Genomic DNA, 25,494 nt, shown 5'->3' on the forward strand with positions numbered 1-25,494 from the left:
CACTTATCCAACATTCGCTTATATTGCAATTGAGACTCTACTGTATATTGAAAACATTGACTACAAAAATGTGTTGGATAATCCAGAAGCTTGGATAAGCGAGTCTTGGATAAGTGAAACTCTATTGTATTACACTGTATAACATGATTTTTGTTCCTGGGTTATTAATATAATGTCCCAATTGGTCCTACCATAAAAATGTGGGGAAAGTGTATTAAAAGGCCCAAACTTTCTTTGTGCAGCACACTTGGGTCCTAGTTTTTCAATGAATATCTCGTCAAGTCTCAACTAATTCAAGCTAGTTCGTGGCAGCTACAAAAAAACAAAGTTTCTGGAAGATAACCATTATTTTTAAAGTCAGGACAGCACAATTAATTAGGAAATAACTCCCATACCAATGGACGACGAGAGCAAAAGATATTCTCCTCAGGACGCGCTCGCGTCGTTTTTACCTCAGGACGCGCTTATATACTCCCCACTTATTTGCTCGGCCCCGCCCTAATCGCTCCATCCGGGCTTCCCATTGGCCGCGCGCCCTGCCCATCACGAGCGGCTTTGGTTTTTTTTTTACCTCAGCACGCGCTCACACACTTCTTAGCCCCGCCCTAACCCCTTCATCCGGGCCTCCCATTGGCCGCGCGCCCTGCCCATCAAGGGCGGCACGCGACCACTTAAAGGCGGCGGGCGGGAAAATGGACGCATGCGCAGAGCGGCGTTCGCTTATTTTTACCTCAGGACGCTCTTATTATACATACAAGTCTATCCTTCCCGCCTATTTGCTTGGCCCCGCCCAAAAATCCCTTCATCCGGGCCTCCCATTGGCCACGCGCCCTGCCCGTCACGGGCGGCACGCGACCACTTAAAGGCGGCGGGCGGGAAAACTGACGCATGCGCAGAGCGGCCTTCGCTTATTTTACCTCAGGACGCGCTTATTATACATACAAAGTCTATCCTTCCCGCCTATTTGCTTGGCCCCGCCCAAAAATCCCTTCATCCCGGCCACCCATTGGCCGCGCGCCCTGCCCATCACGAGCGGCTTTGGTTTTTTTTTTTTAAACTCAGCACGCGCTTATACACTTCGTAGCCCCGCCCTAATCCCTTCATCCGGGCCTCCCATTGGCCGCGCGCCCTGCCCATCACGAGCGGCACGCGACCACTTGGGACAACCTCGAGCGGGAAAACTGACGCATGCGCAGAGCGGCTTGGTTCGAAATATGGCTGCCTGGCATTGTTCCAGAAGCAGCATTCTCTCCTGACGTTTCGCCCACATCTATGGCAGGCATGCTCAGAAGTTGTGAGGTCTCTTGGAAAATAAGCGAGTGGGGTTTATTATACCAGCATCAAATGGCTTTGTAGCTTCAAAGCCTGGCTGCTTCCTGCCTGGGGGGAATCCTTTGTTGGGAGGTGTTAGCTGGCCCTGATTATTTAATAATAAATATAATATATATTAGTATATATACATATAATATATATTATAATACATATAATAATCATAAATATATAAATATAGTACATATATATATAATATACATATAATATTATATATTATAATACATATAATAATACATATATTCCTAAATAATAATAATAATAATAATAATAATAATAATTAAATAGAGTACATATAATAATACATATATTCCTAAATAATAATGTTAATAATAATGATAATGAAATGCCAAATAATAATAATAATAATTAGAGTACATATAATAATACATATATTTCTAAATAATAATAATAATAATAATAATAATAATTAAATAGAGTACATATAATAATACATATATTCCTAAATAATAATAATACTTAAATAGAGTACATATAATAATACATATATTCCTAAATAATAATGTTAATAATAATGATAATGAAATGCCAAATAATAATAATTAATTAGAGTACATATAATAATACATATATTCCTAAATAATAATGTTAATAATAATGATAATGAAATGCCAAATAATAATAATAAGAATTAAATAGAGTACATATAATAATACATATATTTCTAAATAATAATAATAATAATAATAATTAAATAGAGTACATATAATAATACATATATTCCTAAATAATAATAATAATAATACTTAAATAGAGTACATATAATAATACATATATTCCTAAATAATAATGTTAATAATAATGATAATGAAATGCCAAATAATAATAATTAATTAGAGTACATATAATAATACATATATTCCTAAATAATAATGTTAATAATAATGATAATGAAATGCCAAATAATAATAATAATAATTAAATAGAGTACATATAATAATACATATATTTCTAAATAATAATAATAATAATAATAATTAAATAGAGTACATATAATAATACATATATTCCTAAATAATAATAATAATAATACTTAAATAGAGTACATATAATAATACATATATTCCTAAATAATAATGTTAATAATAATGATAATGAAATGCCAAATAATAATAATTAATTAGAGTACATATAATAATACATATATTCCTAAATAATAATGTTAATAATAATGATAATGAAATGCCAAATAATAATAATAATTAAATAGAGTACATATAATAATACATATATTCTTAAATAATAATAATAATAATAATAATAATAATGAAATGCAACGGCAATAAATACACTATTTCTCTCTCGGGTTAAGGAAGTTCCTTGAAAGCAGACCAAGCGATGCGAATGGGAAGCGTCAATATTGATATTATTATTATTATTAAAAAGGGGGATTTACAAAAGCCCAGGAACAATGGGCAAAGTGTGTATTTGCAGAAGGCGAAAGGAAACTCCCAGGCTTAACCAGAAACCGGATCAGAGAAGGCCAGCCTTGTTCTCGTCCTTCTTCAAAGGCATCATCCTCAGCAACATGAAGCCTTTATTCGGAGCTCTTGTCGTCTTCTCCTTCTTCTGCGGTGAGTCTGGATTGCTTTGCCAAAGGAGCAGGGAAATAATAATAATCATAATCATAATAATAATAAGTTCAAAGACTCTGGCAGAAACCAGTGCAGGTGGTCCCGGTGGTGATCGGCACATTGGGTGCCGTGCCAAAATAATAATAATAAAAATAATAATAATAATAATAATAATAATACATCACACAGTCCTAGACACTTGTCTAGCATGTCTATCTTGTTTGCTGTGTCATAATAAAATAATAATAATAATAATAATAATAATAATAATAATAATAATACATCACACAATCCTAGACACTTGGGAAGTGTTCGACTTGTGATTTTGTGAAACAAAATCCAGCATGTCTATCTTCTTTGCTGTGTCATAATATAATAATAATAATAATAAGAAGAAGAAGTTCAAAGACTCTGGCAGAAACCAGTGCAGGTGGTCCCGGTGGTGATCGGCACATTGGGTGCCGTGCCAAAATAATAATAATAATAATAATAATAATAATAATAATAATAATAATAATAATAATAATAATAATACATCACACAGTCCTAGACACTTGGGAAGTGTTCGATTTGTGATTTTGTGATATGAAATCCAGCATATCTATCTTGTTTGCTGTGTCATAATAATAATAATAATAATAATAATAATAATAATAAGTTCAAAGACTCTGGCAGAAACCAGTGCAGGTGGTCCCGGTGGTGATCGGCACATTGGGTGCCGTGCCAAAATAATAATAATAATAATAATAATAATAATAATAATAATAATAATAATAATAAGTAGTCCTAGACACTTGGGAAGTGTTCGACTTGTGATTTTGTGAAACGAAACCCAGCATATCTATCTTGTTTGCTGTGTCATAATAAAATAATAATAATAATAATAATAATAATAATAATAATACATCACACAGTCCTAGACACTTGGGAAGTGTTCGACTTGTGATTTTGTGATACGAAATCCAGCATATCTATCTTGTTTGCAGTGTCATACTTATAATAATAATAATAATAATAATAATAATTAGTCCTAGACACTTGGGAAGTGTTCGACTTGTGATTTTGTGATAATAATAATAATAAATACATCCAGCATATCTATCTTGTTTGCTGTAACATTATTATTATTATTATTGTTGTTGTTGTTTTATATTACAAGTGTTCAACTTGTGATTTTGTGATACAAAATCCAGCATGTCTATCTTGTTTGCTGTGTCATAATAATAATAATAATAATAATAGGTAAAGGTTTTCCCCTGACATTAAGTCTATCTGTGTCCAACTCTGGGGGTTGGTGCTAGGTTGGCAGGAGCTGGGGCTAACAGCGGGAGCTCACCCTGCTTGGAGCTCCGCTGCCTTCCCGCCAATAGGAGTGGAACCTATCGATCTACTCGCATTTGCATGTTTTCGAACCGCTGGGTTGGCAGGAGCTGGGGCTAACAGCGGGAGCTCACCCCACTCCCCGGATTCGAAGTTCAGCAGCTCAGCAGTTTATCTATATTGTGATACTATATACATATATATATATATATATATATAATACTAATATATTAAACCTAATACTACTGGAGGAGTGGTACCTATTGATCTACTCGCATTGGCATGTTTTCGAACCGCTAGGTTGGCAGGAGCTGGGGCTAACAGCGGGAGCTCACCCCACTCCCCAGATTCGAAGTTCAGCAGCTCAGCAGTTTATCTATATTGTGATACTATATAGTAATATATATATATATATATATATATATATATATATATATATATATAAATACTAATATATTAAACCTAATACTACTGGTAATATATAATACTACATTGCGCTATGGTAAGAATATACTACATTATATATACCATATTACAGTATATATTATATATTATGCTATATTTTTTTCCAGCCGTGGGCGGGAACTTGATCCAGTTTGCGGACATGGTTCGGCGGGCGACGGGGAGGCTGCCCTCCTTATTCTACAACGGATACGGGTGTTACTGCGGGTTGGGGGGCTCCAAGCAGCCCCTGGACCCCACCGATTGGTAAGGCCCAGGCTGAGCCTTTCTAAATGTGACCACATCTGAGGATTACTCACATATACTGTATATAGAGGCTAATCCTTTCTATCTCCATGCCGCCCCCTTGTGGCTGTGTCCGAGCATTGCATTTGTATATATAAACAGAAGCTGATCCTTTCTATTTCTATGCCGCCCCCTTGTGGCCGCATCTCAGCATTGCATTTGTATATATAAACAGAAGCTGATCCTTTCTATCTCTATGCCGCCCCCTTGTGGCCGCATCTCAGCATTGCATTTGTATATATAAACAGAAGCTGATCCTTTCTATTTCTATGCCGCCCCCTTGTGGCCACATCTGAGCATTGCTTTCGTATATATAACTAGAGGCTGATCCTTTCTATCTCTATGCCGCCCCCTTGTGGCTGTGTCCGAGCATTGCATTTGTATATATAAACAGAAGCGGATCCTTTCTATCTCTATGCCGCCCCCTTGTGGCCGCATCTCAGCATTGCATTTGTATATATAACTAGAGGCTGATCCTTTCTATCTCTATGCCGCCCCCTTGTGGCCGCATCTGAGCATTGCTTTCGTATATATAAACAGAAGCTGATCCTTTCTATCTCTATGCCGCCCCCTTGTGGCCGCATCTGAGCATTGCTTTCGTATATATAAACAGAAGCTGATCCTTTCTATCTCTATGCCGCCCCCTTGTGGCCGCATCTGAGCATTGCTTTCGTATATATAAACAGAAGCTGATCCTTTCTATCTCTATGCCGCCCCCTTGTGGCCGCATCTGAGCATTGCTTTCGTATATATAAACAGAAGCTGATCCTTTCTATCTCTATGCCGCCCCCTTGTGGCCGCATCTGAGCATTGCTTTCGTATATATAAACAGAAGCTGATCCTTTCTATCTCTATGCCGCCCCCTTGTGGCTGCATCTGAGCATTGCATTCTTATAGAGAGGCTGATCCTTTCTATCTCTATGCTTCTGTATTGTGCTTGCATCTGAGCATTGCATCCACATATAACTATAGAGCTGATCCTTTCTATCTCCGTGCCACCCTCTTGTGGCTGCATCTGAGCATTGCATTCTTATATAGAGAGGCTGATCCTTTCTATCTCTATGCTTCCCTATTGTGCTTGCATCTGAGCATTGCATCCACATATAACTATAGAGCTGATCCTTTCTATTTCTATGCCGTCCCCTTGTGGCTGCGTCCGAATATTGCATTTTTATATATAACTAAAGGCTGATCCTTTCTATCACTACTCCGCCCCCTTGTGGCTGCATCTGAGCATTGCATTCGTATATAGAGAGGCTGATCCTTTCTAACTCCATGCTGCCCCCTTGTGGCCGCATCTGAGCATTGCTTTCGTATATATAACTAGAAGCTGATCCTTTCTAACTCCATGCTGCCCCCTTGTGGCCGCATCTGAGCATTGCTTTCGTATATATAACTAGAGGCTGATCCTTTCTAACTCCATGCTGCCCCCTTGTGGCCGCATCTGAGCATTGCTTTCGTATATATAACTAGAGGCTGATCCTTTCTATCTCTATGCCGCCCCCTTGTGGCTGCACCCGAGTACTGCATTCATATATATAACTAGAGCAATGATGGGCAACCTTTTGCGCTTGGTGTGTCAAAATTCACCAAAAAATCTAGCACGACTTGGGTGGTGTGTCACTTTGAGAGAAAAAAAACCCATATGTATAGTTTAAATAACAAAAATGTATAAGTGTAATATATAATTGTATTTAATAAATCAAAAACTATCTATTCTAGTTTCAATGCCGTCATGAATAATAAATAATATAATCAGAATATGATTATATTATTAATATATGATATTAATATCTATGCCGCCCTCTTGTGTCTGCACCTGAGCATGACACTCATATAGAGAGAGGCTAATCCTTTCTATCTAGGCTGTTGCCCCCTTGTGGATTCATCCAAGCATTGCATTCCTATGTATAACTAGAGGCTGATCCTTTCTAGCTCTCTGCTGCCCCCTACTGGCTGCACCCGAGTACTGCATTCATACAAATCTACGGGCCGGCAGCTAATCCTTTCTAACCATCTTATCCCAGGTGCTGCCAGGCCCACGACTGCTGCTACGGGCGGGCGTCGGAGCTCTCCTGCAACCCCAAAATGGAGATGTATTCCTACTCCTTCCAGGGAGGAACCATCGTTTGCGGTAGGCTAATAAACATAAGGAGGAAATCATTGAAAACAGTTGCTGGGTGAAGTGGCCCTCTCCGCCCAGCAAGAGGGCCACTTCACCCTGGTGGTGTACGAGTGGGAAGAGGGGAAGACCTATCTATCTATCTCTTTAAGCATGTGCGTTCATATGCCTGTCCTGCAAAATCGATGGGTGAAGTGGCCCTCTCCGCCCAGCAAGAGGGCCACTTCACCCTGGTGGTGTATGAGAGGCGCGGAAGACCTATCTATGTATCTATCTATGAAAGTATGTGCGTACATACGCCTGTACTGAAAAATCGATGGGTGAAGTGGCCCTCTCCACCAGCAAGAGGGCCACTTCACCCTGGTGGTATACGAGTGGGAAGAGGGGAAGACCTATCTATCTATCTATCTATCTATCTCTTTAAGTATGTGCGTTCATATGCCTGTCCTGCAAAATCGATGGGTGAAGTGGCCCTCTCCGCCCAGCAAGAGGGCCACTTCACCCTGGTGGTGTATGAGAGGAGCGGAAGACCTATCTATTTATGTATCTTATCTCTCAAAGTATGTACGTACATATGCCTTTACAGTAAAAATCGACGGGTGAAGTGGCCCTCTCCGCCCAGCAAGAAGGCCACTTCACCCCGGTGGTGTATGAGAGGGAGAAGACCTTATCTATTTATGTATCTTATCTCTCAAAGTATGTACGTACCTATGCCTGTACTGCAAAATCGATGGGTGAAGTGGCCCTCTCCGCCCAGCAAGAAGGCCACTTCACCCTGGTGGTGTATGAGAGGGAGAAGACCTATCTATTTATGTATCTTTATCTCTCAAAGTATGTACGTACATACGCCTGTACTGCAAAATCGATGGGTGGAGTGGCCCTCTCCGCCCAGCAAGAGGGCCACTTCACCCTGGTGGTGTATGAGAGGAGCAGAAGACCTATCTATTTATGTATCTTATCTCTCAAAGTATGTACGTACATATGCCTTTACAGTAAAAATCGATGGGTGAAGTGGCCCTCTCCGCCCAGCAAGAGGGCCACTTCACCCCGGTGGTGTATGAGAGGGAGAAGACCTTATCTATTTATGTATCTTTACGTATGTACGTACATACGCCTGTACTCGATGGGTGAAGTGGCCCTCTCCACCCAGCAAGAAGGCCACTTCACCCCGGTGGTGTATGAGAGGGAGAAGACCTTATCTATTTATGTATCTTATCTCTCAAAGTATGTACGTACCTATGCCTGTACAGTAAAAATCGATGGGTGAAGTGGCCCTCTCCGCCCAGCAAGAAGGCCACTTCACCCTGGTGGTGTATGAGAGGGAGAAGACCTATCTATTTATGTATCTTTATCTCTCAAAGTATGTTCGTACCTATGCCTGTACAGTAAAAATCGATGGGTGAAGTGGCCCTCTCCGCCCAGCAAGAGGGCCACTTCACCCCGGTGGTGTAAGAGAGGGAGAAGACCTTATCTATTTATGTATCTTTACGTATGTACGTACATACGCCTGTACTCGATGGGTGAAGTGGCCCTCTCCACCCAGCAAGAGGGCCACTTCACCCCGGTGGTGTATGAGAGGGAGAAGACCTTATCTATTTATGCATCTTTATCTCTCAAAGTATGTACGTACCTATGCCTGTACAGTAAAAATCGATGGGTGAAGTGGCCCTCTCCGCCCAGCAAGAAGGCCACTTCACCCTGGTGGTGTATGAGAGGGAGAAGACTTATCTATTTATGTATCTTTATCTCTCAAAGTATGTACGTACCTATGCCTGTACTGCAAAATCGATGGGTGGAGTGGCCCTCTCCGCCCGCCCGCCCACCCTTTGTTTACTTGTTGTGTTGTTGTTGTTGTTTATCGGCAGGCGGGGTGACCCTGTGCCAGCGCCTGGCCTGCGAGTGCGACAAGGCGGCCTCCCTCTGCTTCCGCGCCGCCCCCTTCCGCACCCGGAACATCTACTTCCCAAATTTTTTGTGCCGCGGGAAGACCCCCCCCTGCTAGCACCACACAGCCGTCAATCTAAAGAATGTAAAGGCTTGAGATAATAATAAACATTATATACTATAATTTGAGGAGACCGAGGCCGACTTTCTTTATTGCTTGGACGTCAGAAGGAAGAAATGTAGTGTGAATGAATGGGGTTTGACACCGCTTTGAATTCCCTATAATATAAAAACATATTGCATGTGTCAATATATTATTATATATATGTCTATGTGCAAATATATATCTATAATATAAAAATATATTGCACGTATCAATATATTATTATATATGCCTATATATACATACGCATACACAGAATATATGGAGTTTTCAAATGTATATGTTATATATATAATGTATACAGTCCATACATAGATATATTTACACACACATATACAAATTATAATACAATATATATATATATATATATATATATATATATATAAAATATATATGCAGTCCAAATATATATATATACACACATATACAAATTATATATCTATCTATCTATATAATGTATAGAGTCCAAATATATATATTTACACACATATACAAATTATATATACAATATAATTCATGTGTCTATATATATATATATATATATATATATATATATATATAGACTCTGCATATACAATATATATATATATATACACACACAATATAATATATATATATATTATTCATATATATGCGTGTAAACATATCTATATATAGACTGTATACATTATATATATATATAAAACAATTATATATATAAAATGTATAGTCTATATATAGATATATTTAGACACACATATATGAATTATATATATTATGTATATATATATATATACACACAATATAATATATATATATACATTATTCATATATATGCGTGTAAACATATCTATATATAGACTGTATACATTATATATATATATATCATATATAAAACAATTATATATATAAAATGTATAGTCTATATATAGATATATTTAGACACACATATATGAATTATATATATATATATTGTGTATATATGTATATATATATGTATGTATGCATATATATACTGTATATGCAGTCAATATATATAGATATTTACACATATATGAATTATATATATATATATATATTGTATTATATCAATTATGAATTATATATATTATAATATATCTGTAATTTAATATATTTGTAAATATATCTTTATAATATATATGAACTCTTTCCTGAGTCAATATATATAGATATTTACACATATATGAATTATATATATATATTATATATATATATAGTATTATATCAATTATGAATTATATATATTATAATATATCTGTAATTTAATATATTTGTAAATATATCTTTATAATATATATGAACTCTTTCCTGAGTCAATATATATAGATATTTACACATATATGAATTATATATATTATATATATATATTGTATTATATCAATTATGAATTATATATATTATAATATATCTGTAATTTAATATATTTGTAAATATATCTTTATAATATATATGAACTCTTTCCTGAGTCAATATATATAGATATTTACACATATATGAATTATATATATTATATATATATATTGTATTATATCAATTATGAATTATATATATTATAATATATCTGTAATTTAATATATTTGTAAATATATCTTTATAATATATATGAACTCTTTCCTGAGTGATGCAATCAATGAATGGCTGTATATGTATATATGTGTGTGTGTATATATATGTATATGTGCACCCAGGCCATCGATCCGCCACTCAGTCCGAAACCTCTTGCATCTACACTACCAAATTAACCTGGTTTGACTCTGCCGTCCACACGGTTGTGCTGATTCTTGGGCGGAGGGTCAGATGTTGAGTGCGGCCACGGTCTTGACCAGGGTGACCTCGGGGTCGGCTTCGGCCGGGCTCTCCTTCTTCTTCCGGTTGTTGTCGTTGTCGTTGTCCTTGTTGTTGTTGTCGCGGGCTTTGTGCCGGTGCCGGTCCTCCTGCCGACGCTTCTTCTCCTGCCGCTGCTGCTCCTTCCTCTGACGGCAGGACAGCGGCTGCGGAAACAGAAAACAACAACAACAACAACAACAATAATATTTATCTATATCCCACCCTATCTCCCCAAGGGGACTCATTATAATATTACATATCTATATATATAAAAGAGTGATGGCATCACGGCTAATATAATATTGTAATATCTATATATATAAAAGAGTGATGGCATCACGGCTAATATAATATTGTAATATCTATATATATAAAAGAGTGATGGCATCACGGCTAATATAATATTGTAATATCTATATATATAAAAGAGTGATGGCATCACGGCTAATATAATATTGTAATATCTATATATATAAAAGAGTGATGGCATCACGGCTAATATAATATTGTAATATCTATATATATAAAAGAGTGATGGCATCACGGCTAATATAATATTGTAATATCTATATATATAAAAGAGTGATGGCATCACGGCTAATATAATATTGTAATATCTATATATATAAAAGAGTGATGGCATCACGGCTAATATAATATTGTAATATCTATATATATAAAAGAGTGATGGCATCACGGCTAATATAATATTGTAATATCTATATATATAAAAGAGTGATGGCATCACGGCTAATATAATATTGTAATATCTATATATAAAAGAGTGATGGCATCACGGCTAATATAATATTGTAATATCTATATATATAAAAGAGGGATGGCATCACGGCTAATATAATATTGTAATATCTATATATATAAAAGAGTGATGGCATCACGGCGACCCACAAAACAACAAAACTACAGGCCCCCCAACCTCGAAATTTGACGACACAACCCATCATCCACGCCTCTAGGTTGATACAACAAAAAGAAAAGAAAAATAAAGTCCTAATTAGAGTCCAAACTCTTGTGCCTGTCCCCTGGGCCGAGTAGGTTGCTAGGAGACCAAGTGGGCGGAACTTAGCCTTGTAACTGGCAGCAATTGGATAAAAACAATTATTCCTCTCTTTCTAATTAGGACTTTCTTTTTTGTTGTTGTATCAACCTAGAGCCATGGATGATGGGTTGTGTTGTCAAATTTCGAGGTTGGGGGGCCTGTAGTGTTGTTGTTTTGTCCGCTGCCCCGATGCCATCACTCTTTTATATATATAGACTAGCTGTGCCTGGCCACGCGTTGCTGTGGCAAAGTGGTGGTGGTATTGGTTAAAAATTGTTGTGTAATTTTTATTTGACGTTATTTGTATTTTTTAATTTTATTCATTATATTTTATTATTTTCTTGTATAATTTTTAGTTATTTTTTGTTATTATGGTATTTTATTGTATTAATTTTTAGTGTTTTTTATTATTTTTTATTGGGTTGCTAGGAGACCAGGTTGGAGGAGCTTAGCCTTCTAACTGGCAGCAATTGGATAAAAGCAATTATTCCTCTCTCTCTAATTAGGACTTTATTTTTCTTTTCTTTTTGTGGTATCAACCTAGAGGCGTGGGTGATGGGTTGTGTTGTCAAATTTTGAGGTTGGGGGGCCTGTAGTTTTGTTGTTTTGCCCGCTGCCGTGATGCCATCACTCTTTTATATATATAGATTATATTATAATATTATTTATATATTATTATATACATTTATTATTATTATTATTACATTTATTAATTTTATATATGTGTTTGGGTACCTTTGGGTTCTGCGGCTTCCTGCTGCCCGGGTTCCCTTCGGCCGGGTTCCGGTTGTTTTCCGTCTCCGGGTTTCCGAAGATCCGGGTTCCGCTCCCGTTCTCTTCCCAAAGGCCCGGCTTTGGCCGGTTCGCCTGGGCTTCGTCCTCTAAGGGAAACAAGAGACGGAAAAAGCTGAGGATGAAGGCAAGGAGTTTCTGGATGAGCCCGGGGTTTCTGTTCGGGGAATTAATTAATTTATTAATTATTATTATTTTTAATTTATTAATTATTATTACTTTCATTGTGTATTCATTTATTATTATTTATTACTATTATTTTATTATGACACAGCAAACAAGGGAGATATGCTGGATTTCGTATCACAAAATCACAAGTCGAACACTTCCCAAGTGTCTAGGACTGTGTGATGTATTATTATTATTATTATTATTATTATTATTATTATTATTATTATTATTATTTATTATGACACAGCAAACCAGATAGACGTGCTGGATTTCATATCACAAAATCACAAGTCGAACACTTCCCAAGTGTCTAGGACTGTGTGATGTATTATTATTATTATTATTATTATTATTATTATTATTATTATTATTTTATTATTATGACACAGCAAACAAGATAGATATGCTGGATTTCATATCACAAAATCACAAGTCGAACACTTCCCAAGTGTCTAGGACTGTGTGATGTATTATTATTATTATTATTATTATTATTATTATTATTATTATTATTATTATTATTATTTTATTATTATGACACAGCAAACCAGATAGACGTGCTGGATTTCATATCACAAAATCACAAGTCGAACACTTCCCAAGTGTCTAGGACTGTGTGATGTATTATTATTATTATTATTATTATTATTATTATTATTATTATTTATTATGACACAGCAAACAAGATAGATATGCTGGATTTCATATCACAAAATCACAAGTCGAACTCTTCCCAAGTGTCTAGGACTGTGTGATGTATTATTATTATTATTATTACTATTATTATTATTATTATTATTATTTTATTATGACACAGCAAACAAGATAGATATGCTGGATTTCATATCACAAAATCACAAGTGGAACACTTCCCAAGTGTTGTTGTTATTATTATTATTATTATTATTATTATTACAGTAGAGTCTCACTTATCCAAGCTAAACGGGCCGGCAGAAGCTTGGATAAGCGAATATCTTGGATAATAAGGAGGGATTAAGGAAAAGCCTATTAAACGTCAAATTAGGTTATGATTTTACAAATTAAGCACCAAAACATCATGTTTTACAACAAATTTGACCAAAAAAGCAGTTCAATGCACAGTAATGTTATGTTGTAATTACTGTATTTACGAATTTAGCACCAAAATATCATGATATATTGAAAACATTGACTAAAAAAATGGCTTGGATAATCCAGAAGCTTGGATAAGCAAGGCTTGGATAAGTGAGACTCTACTGTATTATTATTGGCTGCGAAAGGAACCAAAGGGAGAAAGGATCAGCTCCATAGGGATACATGAACGCAATGCTCAGGGGCGCATACAAAGTTAATATTTTATTATTATTATAAATGACTCAATTACATGGTCATATCATTATTTTCATTACTATCCCTGCCTCTGGAACTCCCTCCTGATAATAATAATAATAATAATAATAATGTAGCATATTATAATATGCAGTAATACAGTATATTATTATTACATATTATATTATTACATATTATATTATACCTGCATGATAGTATCATTTATTATTACATATGATATTTTTGGGGAATCAGGCAGCCATAATAATAATAATAATAATAATACAGCATATTATAATATGCAGTAATACAGTATATTATTATTACATATTATATTATTACATATTATATTATACCTGCATGATAGTATCATTTATTATTACATATTATATTTTTGGGGAAACAGACAGCCATAATAATAATAATAACAATAATAATACAGCATATTATAATATGTAGTAATAAAATATATTATTATGACATATTATATTATTACATATTATATTATACGTGCATGATAGTATCATTTATTATTACATATTATATTTTTGGGGAAACAGGCAGCCATAATAATAATAATAATAATAATAATAATAAAGCATATTATAATATGCAGTAATACAATATATTATTATTACATATTATATTATTACATATTATATTATACGTGCATGATAGTATCGTTTATTATTACATATTATATTTTTGGGGAAACAGGCAGCCATAATAATAATAATAATAATAATAATAATAATAAAGCATATTATAATATGCAGTAATACAATATATTATTATTACATATTATATTATTACATATTATATTATACGTGCATGATAGTATCGTTTATTATTACATATTATATTTTTGGGGAAACAGGCAGCCATAATAATAATAATAATAATAATAATAATAATAAAGCATATTATAATATGCAGTAATACAATATATTATTATTACATATTATATTATTACATATTATATTATACGTGCATGATAGTATCGTTTATTATTACATATTATATTTTTGGGGAAACAGGCAGCCATAATAATAATAATAATAATAAAGCATATTATAATATGCGGTAATACAATATATTATTATTACATATTATATTATTACATATTATATTATACGTGCATGATAGTATCGTTTATTATTACATATTATATTTTTGGGGAAACAGGCAGCCATAATAATAATAATAATAATAATAATAATAATAATAAAGCATATTATAATATGCAGTAATACAATATATTATTATTACATATTATATTATTACATATTATATTATACGTGCATGATAGTATCGTTTATTATTACATATTATATTTTTGGGGAAACAGGCAGCCATAATAATAATAATAATAATAAAGCATATTATAATATGCGGTAATACAATATATTATTATTACATATTATATTATTACATATTATATTATACGTGCATGATAGTATCGTTTATTATTACATATTATATTTTTGGGGAAACAGGCAGCCATAATAATAATAATAATAATAATAATAATAATAATAAAGCATATTATAATATGCAGTAATACAATATATTATTATTACATATTATATTATTACATATTATATTATACGTGCATGATAGTATCGTTTATTATTACATATTATATTTTTGGGGAAACAGGCAGCCATAATAATAATAATAATAATAAAGCATATTATAATATGCGGTAATACAATATATTATTATTACATATTATATTATTACATATTATATTATACGTGCATGATAGTATCGTTTATTATTACATATTATATTTTTGGGGAAACAGGCAGCCATAATAATAATAATAATAATAAAGCATATTATAATATGCGGTAATACAATATATTATTATTACATATTATATTATTACATATTATATTATACGTGCATGATAGTATCGTTTATTATTACATATTATATTTTTGGGGAAACAGGCAGCCATAATAATAATAATAATAATAAAGCATATTATAATATGCGGTAATACAATATATTATTATTACATATTATATTATTACATATTATATTATACGTGCATGATAGTATCGTTTATTATTACATATTATATTTTTGGGGAAACAGGCAGCCATTATTATTATTATTATTATTGATGGTTGGTGTTGATACTTACGCAGCCTCTGCACCTCGTTCACCTGGGACACGGCAAAGACGGCCGACTCGATGTTGTAGTCTTCCGTCTCCAGGATTTGGAGGATCAGATCGGAGTCCTGCCGGGGAAATTGTACATCGCCTTGAGCAGGGAAAGTGGTGCTAAACCGCTTCCGTCCCACAGTGCGGACGCCCCAAATTCTCACCATGCACCCGGTGGCGTTGCGGACTTTCTGCACAGCGTCTTCCACCGCGTCCGGTTCCGCCGCGTCCTCTTCCTTCCACGGGAATTCCTCCTTTTTGCCGGAATCCTTCCTGCAGAGCATCTGGAACGAAGGAAGAGCTTTTAATCTTGGTCTTTCAATGATATAGATTATTATTATTATTATTATTATTATGACACAGCAAACAAGATAGATATGCTGGATTTCGTATCACAAAATCACAAGTCGAACACTTCCCAAGTGTCTAGGACTGTGTCTGATGTATTATTATTATTATTATTATTATTATTATTATGACACAGCAAACAAGATAGACATGCTGGATTTTGTATCACAAAATCACAAGTCAAACTCTTCCCAAGTGTCTAGGACTGTGTGATTTATTATTATTATTATTATTATTATTATTTTATTATGACACAGCAAACAAAATAGACATGCTGGATTTTGTATCACAAAATCACAAGTCAAACTCTTCCCAAGTGTCTAGGACTGTGTGATTTATTATTATTATTATTATTATTATTATTATTATTATTATTATTATGACACTGTGTGATGTATATTATTATTATTATTATTATTTTATTATGACACAGCAAACAAGATAGATGTCCTGGATTTCATATCACAAAATCACAAGTCGAATACTTCCCAAGTGTCTAGGACTGGGTGATGTATTATTATTATTATTATTATTATTATTATTATTATTATTATTATTATTATTATGACACTGTGTGATGTATATTATTATTATTATTATTATTATTATTATTATTATTTTATTATGACACAGCAAACAAGATAGATGTGCTGGATTTCATATCACAAAATCACAAGTCGAACACTTCCCAAGTGTCTAGGACTGGGTGATGTATTATTATTATTATTATTATTATGACACTGTGTGATGTATATTATTATTATTATTATTATTATTATTATTATTATTATTATTATTATTTTATTATGACACACCAAACAAGATAGACATGCTGGATTTCGTATCACAAAATCACAAGTCGAAAACTTCCCAAGTGTCTAGGACTGTGTGATGTATTATTATTATTATTATTATTATTATTTTATTATGACACAGCAAACAAGATAGACATGCTGGATTTCATATCACAAAATCACAAGTCGATCTCTTCCCAGGTGTCTAGGACTGTGTGATGTATTATTACTTATTATTATTATTATTATTATTATTATTATTATTATTATTATTATTATTATTACTATTATTATGACACTGTGTGATGTATTATTATTATTATTATTATTATTATTATTATTATTATTGATGGCCGACCTCAGTCTGTAGCCTGGCGGGAGCCTCCTCGTTGTCATTGATTTTCCGGACGCTGTCGTAATGCTCTCCATATCGGTACGCGATGTGCAGCTCCCGGGCATTGGCTTTGTCCGTTCCCCGGATCTGAACGATAAAAGCATTAGGATGGCTGGATAACACTCATATAATATATTACCATATAATATTATACTGGCTGAATACTGTTCATATAATATAATATTATAGGTGGCTGAATAATATAGATATGACACAATATTAGTCTGGCTGAATAATGTTCATATAATATATTAGGGTAGGATATCTAAATGATATTCATGTCATATAATATAATATATTAGGCTGGTTGAATACTGTTAATATATAATATAATACAATATATTAGGCTGGCTGAATAATGTTAATATAATATAATATATTAGGGTGGCTGAATAATGTTTTTACAATATAAATAATATATATAACAGACTAGCTGAATAATGTTCTTATAATATAAATAATATATTATATAATATAACAAGCTGGCTGAATAATGTTCTTATAATACAATATAAATAATATAATACATTATATTATTTAACATTAGGCTGGCTGAATAATGTTCGTATAATATTTTAGGCTGGCTGAATAATGTTCTTATAATACAATATAAATAATATAATATATTATATTATATAACATTAGGCTGGCTGAATAATGTTCATATAATATTTTAGGCTGGCTGAATAATATTCATATAATATATTAGGCTGGCTAAATAATGTTCATATAATATTTTAGGCTGGCTGAATAATGTTTTTATAATATAAATAATATAATACATTATATTATTTAACATTAGGCTGGCTGAATAATGTTCATATAATATTTTAGGCTGGCTGAATAATGTTCTTATAATATAAATAATATAATATGTTATAACATTAGGCTAGCTGATGTTCTTATAATATAATATAAATAATATATTATATAACATTAGACTGGCTGAATAATGTTCATATAATATTTTAGGCTGGCTGAATAATGTTCTTATAATATAAATAATATAATATATTATATAACATTAGGCTAGCTGATGTTCTTATAATATAATATAAATAATATATTATATAACATTAGACTGGCTGAATAACGTTCATATAATATTTTAGGCTGGCTGAATAATGTTCTTATAATATAAATAATATAATATATTATATAACATTAGGCTAGCTGATGTTCTTATAATATAATATAAATAATATATAACATTAGACTGGCTGAATAACGTTCATATAATATTTTAGGCTGGCTGAATAATGTTCTTATAATATAAATAATACAATATATTATATAACATTAGACTGGCTGAATAATGTTCATATAACATTTTAGGCTGGCTGAATAATGTTCTTATAATATAAATAATACAATATATTATATAACATTAGGCTAGCTGATGTTCTTATAATATAATATAAATAATATATTATATAACAGACTGGCTGAATAACGTTCATATAATATTTTAGACTGGCTGAATAATGTTCTTATAATATAAATAATACAATATATTATATAACATTAGACTGGCTGAATAATGTTCATATAACATTTTAGGCTGGCTGAATAATGTTCTTATAATATAAATAATACAATATATTATATAACATTAGGCTAGCTGATGTTCTTATAATATAATATAAATAATATATTATATAACATTAGACTGGCTGAATAACGTTCATATAATATTTTAGACTGGCTGAATAATGTTCTTATAATATAAATAGTACAATATATTATATAACATTAGGCTGGCTGAAAAATGTTCATATAATATAGTATCGGGTATTGTAGTCCTCCTCCCTACCTGCCAGAGGGGGGCGTTGAGCTGGTGGATGACCACGTTCACCTGGTTGTTCTTGGCAAAGGCCACGATGGCGTCGTTCCCGGCAAAGGTGCCCGGCTGGGACAGGTTGGCCACTGCAAGGCAAGGAACCACTATTAGAGCAGCCCTCTCTAGGAATCCCCTGGGACCTCCAGTGAGGCTCTATGGTCGACTTCCTGTCCTCTTAAGGCAGGGAAGGCCCCTCTAGGAATTGTTAGGTCCTCTCGAGTGGCTCTATGGTCACCTTCCTCCCATCGTGCTGGACTTCAGAGATATAATAATAATAATAATAATAATAATAATAATAATATAACGTATTATTTTATATATATAATGTATGCAGTGTTACGGGTTTGTAGAAAAACAAACTGCGTGTAGTCCTGTCCAGACTTATCCAGTCCTTTGTTGTATCCACAATGAGCAAAAGAAAAACAAGCCACGAAAATGGAAGAGAAAATCAAAATTTACTCTTAAGTAGCAGAGTCAAAAAATCATAATAAAACTTCCAGCAACAAAAACTCATATAGTCTCTTGCATTAAATTCATGCATCTTCATAGTAGGCTCTCAGCAAGCATTCAGTAAGTCCCCCAGTAAGTCCCCAGTAAGTCCCCAAAAGACATTGCAAACATTTCCCAGATATCCCCCATTCAGGGAGCGGCTCAAGCCTGTTAGCCCTGATTGTTCCAATTACTCAACCATGAGTTGTAATTAACCAGGTGTTTTTCTCTTAACACACATTTACACAAGTAGTGATCCCACAGAAACTTAGTCACATACATGCATATACAGTAATATGCAGTGCTTTTAATACGAAATAAATATGAATATATAATAACATATAAACAATAATATATACATTACTCTCTCTATATATATATATACATTAAATAATATAATGGAGTGGCAAGGGTCTGACTCAAGCACCTCGAAATTTGACAACACAACCCATCATCCACGCCTCTAGGTTGATACAACAAAAAGAAAAGAAAAATAAAGTCCTAATTAGAGGGAGAACAATAATTGTCCCCTAACTGAACCCTGGCTGTCCCTTGGCTGAGTTGGTTGCTAGGAGACCAAGTGGGCAGAGATTAGCCCTCTAAACTGGCAGCAATTGGATAAAAACAATTATTCTTCTCCCTCTAATTAGGACTTTATTTTTCTTTTCTTTTTGTTGTATCAACCTAGAGGCGTGGATGATGGGTTGTGTTGTCAAATTTCGAGGTTGGGGGGCCTGTAGTTTTGTTGTTTTGTGCGTTGCCGTGATGCCATCACTCTTTTATATATATAGATAATAAATACATGACTATATAAATAATGAGGGGCTCCATATATATATAATGAACTCACGGTGCTTGTCGAAGGGGAGCTCGTCCTCGACGAAGGGCTCGAAGTGGGGCCGCTGTCGGCGCATGTAGGCCACGGTCTCCTGGCGGTGCCGCAGGTGGTTCTGCGAGTGGCCCTCCAGCTGGTCCCCCAGCGCACGGAACAGGCAGTTCCTGCACAAGGAACAAGCGCCCTCAGCCTGCGTCCGCACCGCACCGTTAACCCACTTTGGGCCCATGTCCCAGCAGCATTCTCTCCTGACGTTCCCCCCACACCCGTGGCAGACGAAACATCAGGAGAGAGTGCTGCCAGGACATGCAGCAATCTGGTGATTCTGTCTGTGACAGCCTCCAACTGAGTGGGCGTGGCTTGGCGGTCCATCCAGAACTATGGCAATGGGCGTGGCTAAGGTGGAAGGGGCGTGGCTTCCTCGCTAGAGACACCGCTGTGGGCGTGGCTAATTTGGAGGGGGTTATTCAGCCAGCCTATTATATTATAGGAACATTATTCAGCCAGTCTAATGTTATATATTGTACTAGCTGTGCCCGGCCACGCGTTGCTGTGGCAAAGTGGTGGTGGAATTGGTTAAAAATTGTTGTGTGATTTTTATTTGACGTTATTTGTATTTTTTAATTAATTTTATTGTAAGTTATCTTTTTATTTATTATATTTTATTATTTTCTTGTATTATTTTTAGTTATTTTCTGTTATTATAGTATTTTATTGTATTATTTTTTAGTGTTTTTTATTATTTTTTATTGGGTTGCTAGGAGATCAAGTGGGCGGAGCTTAACCTTCTAACTGGCAGCAATTGGATAAAAGTAATTATTCCTCTCCCTCTAATTAGGACTTTATTTTTCTTTTCTTTTTGTTGTATCAACCTAGAGGCGTGGATGATGGGTCGTGTTGTCAAATTTCGAGGTTGGGGGGGCCTGTAGTTTTGTTGTTTTGTGGGTCGCCGTGATGCCATCACTCTTTTATATATATAGATTATATATTACATATTATATTATAGGAACATTATTCAGCCAGTCTAATGTTACCATATATTGTATTATATATTACATATTATATTATAGGAACATTATTCAGCCAGTCTAATGTTATATATTGTATTATATATTACATATTATATTATAGGAACATTATTCAGCCAGTCTAATGTTATATATTGTATTATATATTACATATTATATTATAGGAACATTATTCAGCCAGTCTAATGTTATATATTGTATTATATATTACATATTATATTATAGGAACATTATTCAGCCAGTCTAATGTTATATATTGTATTATATATTACATATTATATTATAGGAACATTATTCAGCCAGTCTAATGTTATATATTGTATTATATATTACATATTATATTATATGAATATTATTCAGCCAGTCTAATGTTATATAATATATTATTTATATTATATTATAAAAACATTATTCAGCTAGCCTAATGTTATATAATATATTATATTATTTATATGATAAGAACATTATTCAGCTAGCCTAATGTTATATAATATAATATATTATATTATTTATATGATAAGAACATTATTCAGCCAGTCTAATGTTGTATATTGTATTATATATTACATATTATATGAATATTATTCAGCCAGTCTAATGTTATATAATGTATTATTTATATTATATTATAAAAACATTATTCAGCTAGCTAATGTTATATAATATAATATAATATATTATTTATATTATAAGAACATTATTCAGCCAGCCTAAAATATTATATGAACATTATTCAGCCAGCCTAATGTTAAATAATATAATGTATTACATTTATATTAATACATTTCTACGGCCAGTAAATACACAGCTATGGAATGGGCGGGGCTAGGAAGGAGGGGGCGTGGCTTTCTCGGTAGATACAGGTATAGGGAGGGCGTGGCTAGGAAGGAGGGGGCGTGGCTTCCTCAGTAAATACACTTCTATGGCTAAATACAGAGCTATGGGGAGGGCGTGGTTAAGGGTAGGGGGCGTGGCTTCCTCAGTAAATACACTTCTATGGCTAGTAAATATACTTCTATGGTGAGGGCGTGGCTAAGGCGGAGGGGGCGTGGCTTCCTCAGTAAATACACTTCTATGGCTAGTAAATATACTTCTATGGTGAGGGCGTGGCTAAGGCGGAGGGGGCGTGGCTTCCTCAGTAAATACACTTCTATGGCTAGTAAATATACTTCTATGGTGAGGGCGTGGCTAAGGCGGAGGGGGCGTGGCTTCCACAGTAAATACACTTCTATGGCTAGTAAATATACTTCTATGGTGAGGGCGTGGCTAAGGCGGAGGGGGCGTGGCTTCCTCAGTAAATACACTTCTATGGCTAGTAAATATACTTCTATGGTGAGGGCGTGGCTAAGGCGGAGGGGGCGTGGCTTCCACAGTAAATACACTTCTATGGCTAGTAAATATACTTCTATGGTGAGGGCGTGGCTAAGGCGGAGGGGGCGTGGCTTCCACAGTAAATACACTTCTATGGCTAGTAAATATACTTCTATGGTGAGGGCGTGGCTAAGGCGGAGGGGGCGTGGCTTCCTCAGTAAATACACAGCTATGGGGAGGGCGTGGCTAAGGGTAGGGGGCGTGGCTTCCTCAGTAAATACACTTCTATGGCTAGTAAATATACTTCTATGGTGAGGGCGTGGCTAAGGCGGAGGGGGCGTGGCTTCCTCAGTAAATACACAGCTATGGGGAGGGCGTGGCTAAGGGTAGGGGGCGTGGCTTCCTCAGTAAATACACTTCTATGGCTAGTAAATATACTTCTATGGTGAGGGCGTGGCTAAGGCGGAGGGGGCGTGGCTTCCTCAGTAAATATACTTCTATGGGGAGGGCGTGGCTAGGGCGGAGGGGGCGTGGCTTCCTCGGTAGAGAGGGCTATGGGGAGGGCGTGGCTACGGGGCGTGTCCTCCTCCTCTCTCACCCGTCCCCGGGGACTTCCCTGAGGCGGAGTCCGAGGGCGCGCAGCTGTGCGGCGAGGCCTCCTTCCCCGGCGCCCTCTCCTCCGGGCGGGCGGTTCTTCTTCTCCCGGGCCAGGGCCTGGGCCCTCCGCGCCGCCCGCTCGTCCCGCTTGCCCGCCTTCTGCTGCTGCTGCTGCTTCCGAGACATCGCCTTCCGCCGGCCTCGCGCGCTCCCTGAGGTACCGCGCATGCGCCACGCAGCGCTTCCTGCCGGAAGTCGCTACAAGCATAGAGGCGAAGTCCTAGAGCGGACCCGTGCCCTGAATAAAGATGGCCGCCCTCACATCATAGCATTGACAGGGAAGGCCTGGGCCTACTCTACTGCTCTCTCTCGCTATTATGGTGTTATATTTAATCATTATTTATATTAAAAATATAATTTAAAAATACTAAATAAAAAGGTAATATTTATATTAAAATGTATTTGTATATATTATCTGTAGTCATTTATATGTATTATATATACTATTTTTATTTATATTACAGTATATATATTATATAAATAGTAAAGAAAATGTAATAAATTATAAGTATATTAAAAATGGATTTTAATACTAAAGAAAATATATTTATATCAATACATATTATCTAGTCAGTTATATGCTATTTTTATTTCTATTATATATATATTTTCTATTTTATAGTTTTTATTAAATGCATATTTTTCTATTATATATGTATTTTGTATTTGTTTATCATATATATTTGTATTTATATATATGACAATTACGTGTATTTATGCTAGATCATAAAAATAATGTAAAAAATAAAAATAATGGAGTATAAATAAAATAAGTATTCAGTATAAAATTAAGTTAAATATAATAATAGTCTAAATTTATCACATATATATTCGTGTTATATTTGTTATATGCTATAATAAAAATAATGTAAAACAAAAATAATGGAGTATAAATAAAAAAAGCATTCAGTATAAAATTAAAACAAGTTAAATATAATAAAACAATTGAGTCTAAATGTCATAAAAATAATTAAATATAATAGAATACAATGATTAAAGTAGGTATTAAACAGAATACAAATAAAAATACTAAAAATAAGTTTAAAAATATTTAAAAAAATAAAAAATAATTTTAAACATTCCAATCGTGTCAAAGTGGCTTGAGAACATCCTGTGAGTTGCTTCTGATGTGACAGAATCAACTGTCTACAAAGACGTTGCCCAGATGTGTTGCCATCCTCTTGGGAAGCTTCTCCTGCAAAGCTAGAGCTAACAGACAGCAGCTCACCCTGGCTCAAGGATTTGAATCACCAACCTTCAGGCCAGCAGTCCAGCCGGCACAAGGGTTTATCAGCACCAGAAGGGCAC

General features: G+C 34.3%; 2 protein-coding genes across 3 annotated transcripts; one reads left to right on the forward strand and one right to left on the reverse strand.

The window, feature by feature from the left end:
* The first annotated feature begins 2,702 nt into the window (after positions 1-2,702).
* Positions 2,703-9,155, forward strand: LOC134294456 (group IIE secretory phospholipase A2-like). Its single transcript, XM_062965564.1, has 4 exons — positions 2,703-2,924; positions 4,817-4,952; positions 7,019-7,125; positions 8,979-9,155. The coding sequence occupies exons 1-4, from the start codon at positions 2,762-2,764 to the stop codon at positions 9,113-9,115; spliced, it is 543 nt and encodes a 180-aa protein (XP_062821634.1). The 5' UTR covers positions 2,703-2,761; the 3' UTR covers positions 9,116-9,155.
* Positions 9,156-9,181: 26 nt separating this feature from the next.
* On the reverse strand, positions 9,182-24,368 carry otud3 (OTU deubiquitinase 3). 2 transcript variants are annotated; one of them, XM_062965563.1, is made up of 9 exons: positions 24,128-24,368; positions 21,206-21,354; positions 19,840-19,952; positions 17,991-18,113; positions 16,655-16,774; positions 16,471-16,567; positions 12,783-12,928; positions 10,904-11,133; positions 9,182-9,276 (listed from the first exon to the last, which is right to left on the reverse strand). In XM_062965563.1, the coding sequence occupies exons 1-8, from the start codon at positions 24,352-24,354 to the stop codon at positions 10,954-10,956; spliced, it is 1,155 nt and encodes a 384-aa protein (XP_062821633.1). In that variant the 5' UTR covers positions 24,355-24,368; the 3' UTR covers positions 9,182-9,276; positions 10,904-10,953. The 2 variants fall into 2 exon arrangements, with proteins under 2 accessions (XP_062821633.1, XP_062821632.1); XM_062965562.1 differs by having other exon boundaries at positions 10,904-11,151; positions 24,128-24,366.
* Positions 24,369-25,494: the final 1,126 nt, after the last annotated feature.

The sequence above is a fragment of the Anolis carolinensis genome, unplaced genomic scaffold, assembly GCF_035594765.1.
Source record: "Anolis carolinensis isolate JA03-04 unplaced genomic scaffold, rAnoCar3.1.pri scaffold_15, whole genome shotgun sequence".
NCBI classification, from domain to species: Eukaryota; Metazoa; Chordata; class Lepidosauria; order Squamata; family Dactyloidae; genus Anolis; species Anolis carolinensis.

Bases quoted from the DNA above. Each gene is read 5' to 3' on its own strand.
- LOC134294456 (XM_062965564.1), top strand. From the start codon at position 2,762: ATGGGCAAAGTGTGTATTTGCAGAAGGCGAAAGGAAACTCCCAGGCTT. The intron at 4,953-7,018 runs GTAAGGCCCAGG...ATCTTATCCCAG, and splicing joins CCCCTGGACCCCACCGATTG to GTGCTGCCAGGCCCACGACT. The intron at 7,126-8,978 runs GTAGGCTAATAA...GTTTATCGGCAG, and splicing joins GGGAGGAACCATCGTTTGCG to GCGGGGTGACCCTGTGCCAG.
- otud3 (XM_062965562.1), bottom strand. From the start codon at position 24,354: ATGCGCGGTACCTCAGGGAGCGCGCGAGGCCGGCGGAAGGCGATGTCT. The intron at 19,953-21,205 runs GTGAGTTCATTA...CTTGCCTTGCAG, and splicing joins GCTCCCCTTCGACAAGCACC to TGGCCAACCTGTCCCAGCCG. The intron at 18,114-19,839 runs GTAGGGAGGAGG...TTTATCGTTCAG, and splicing joins TCAACGCCCCCCTCTGGCAG to ATCCGGGGAACGGACAAAGC.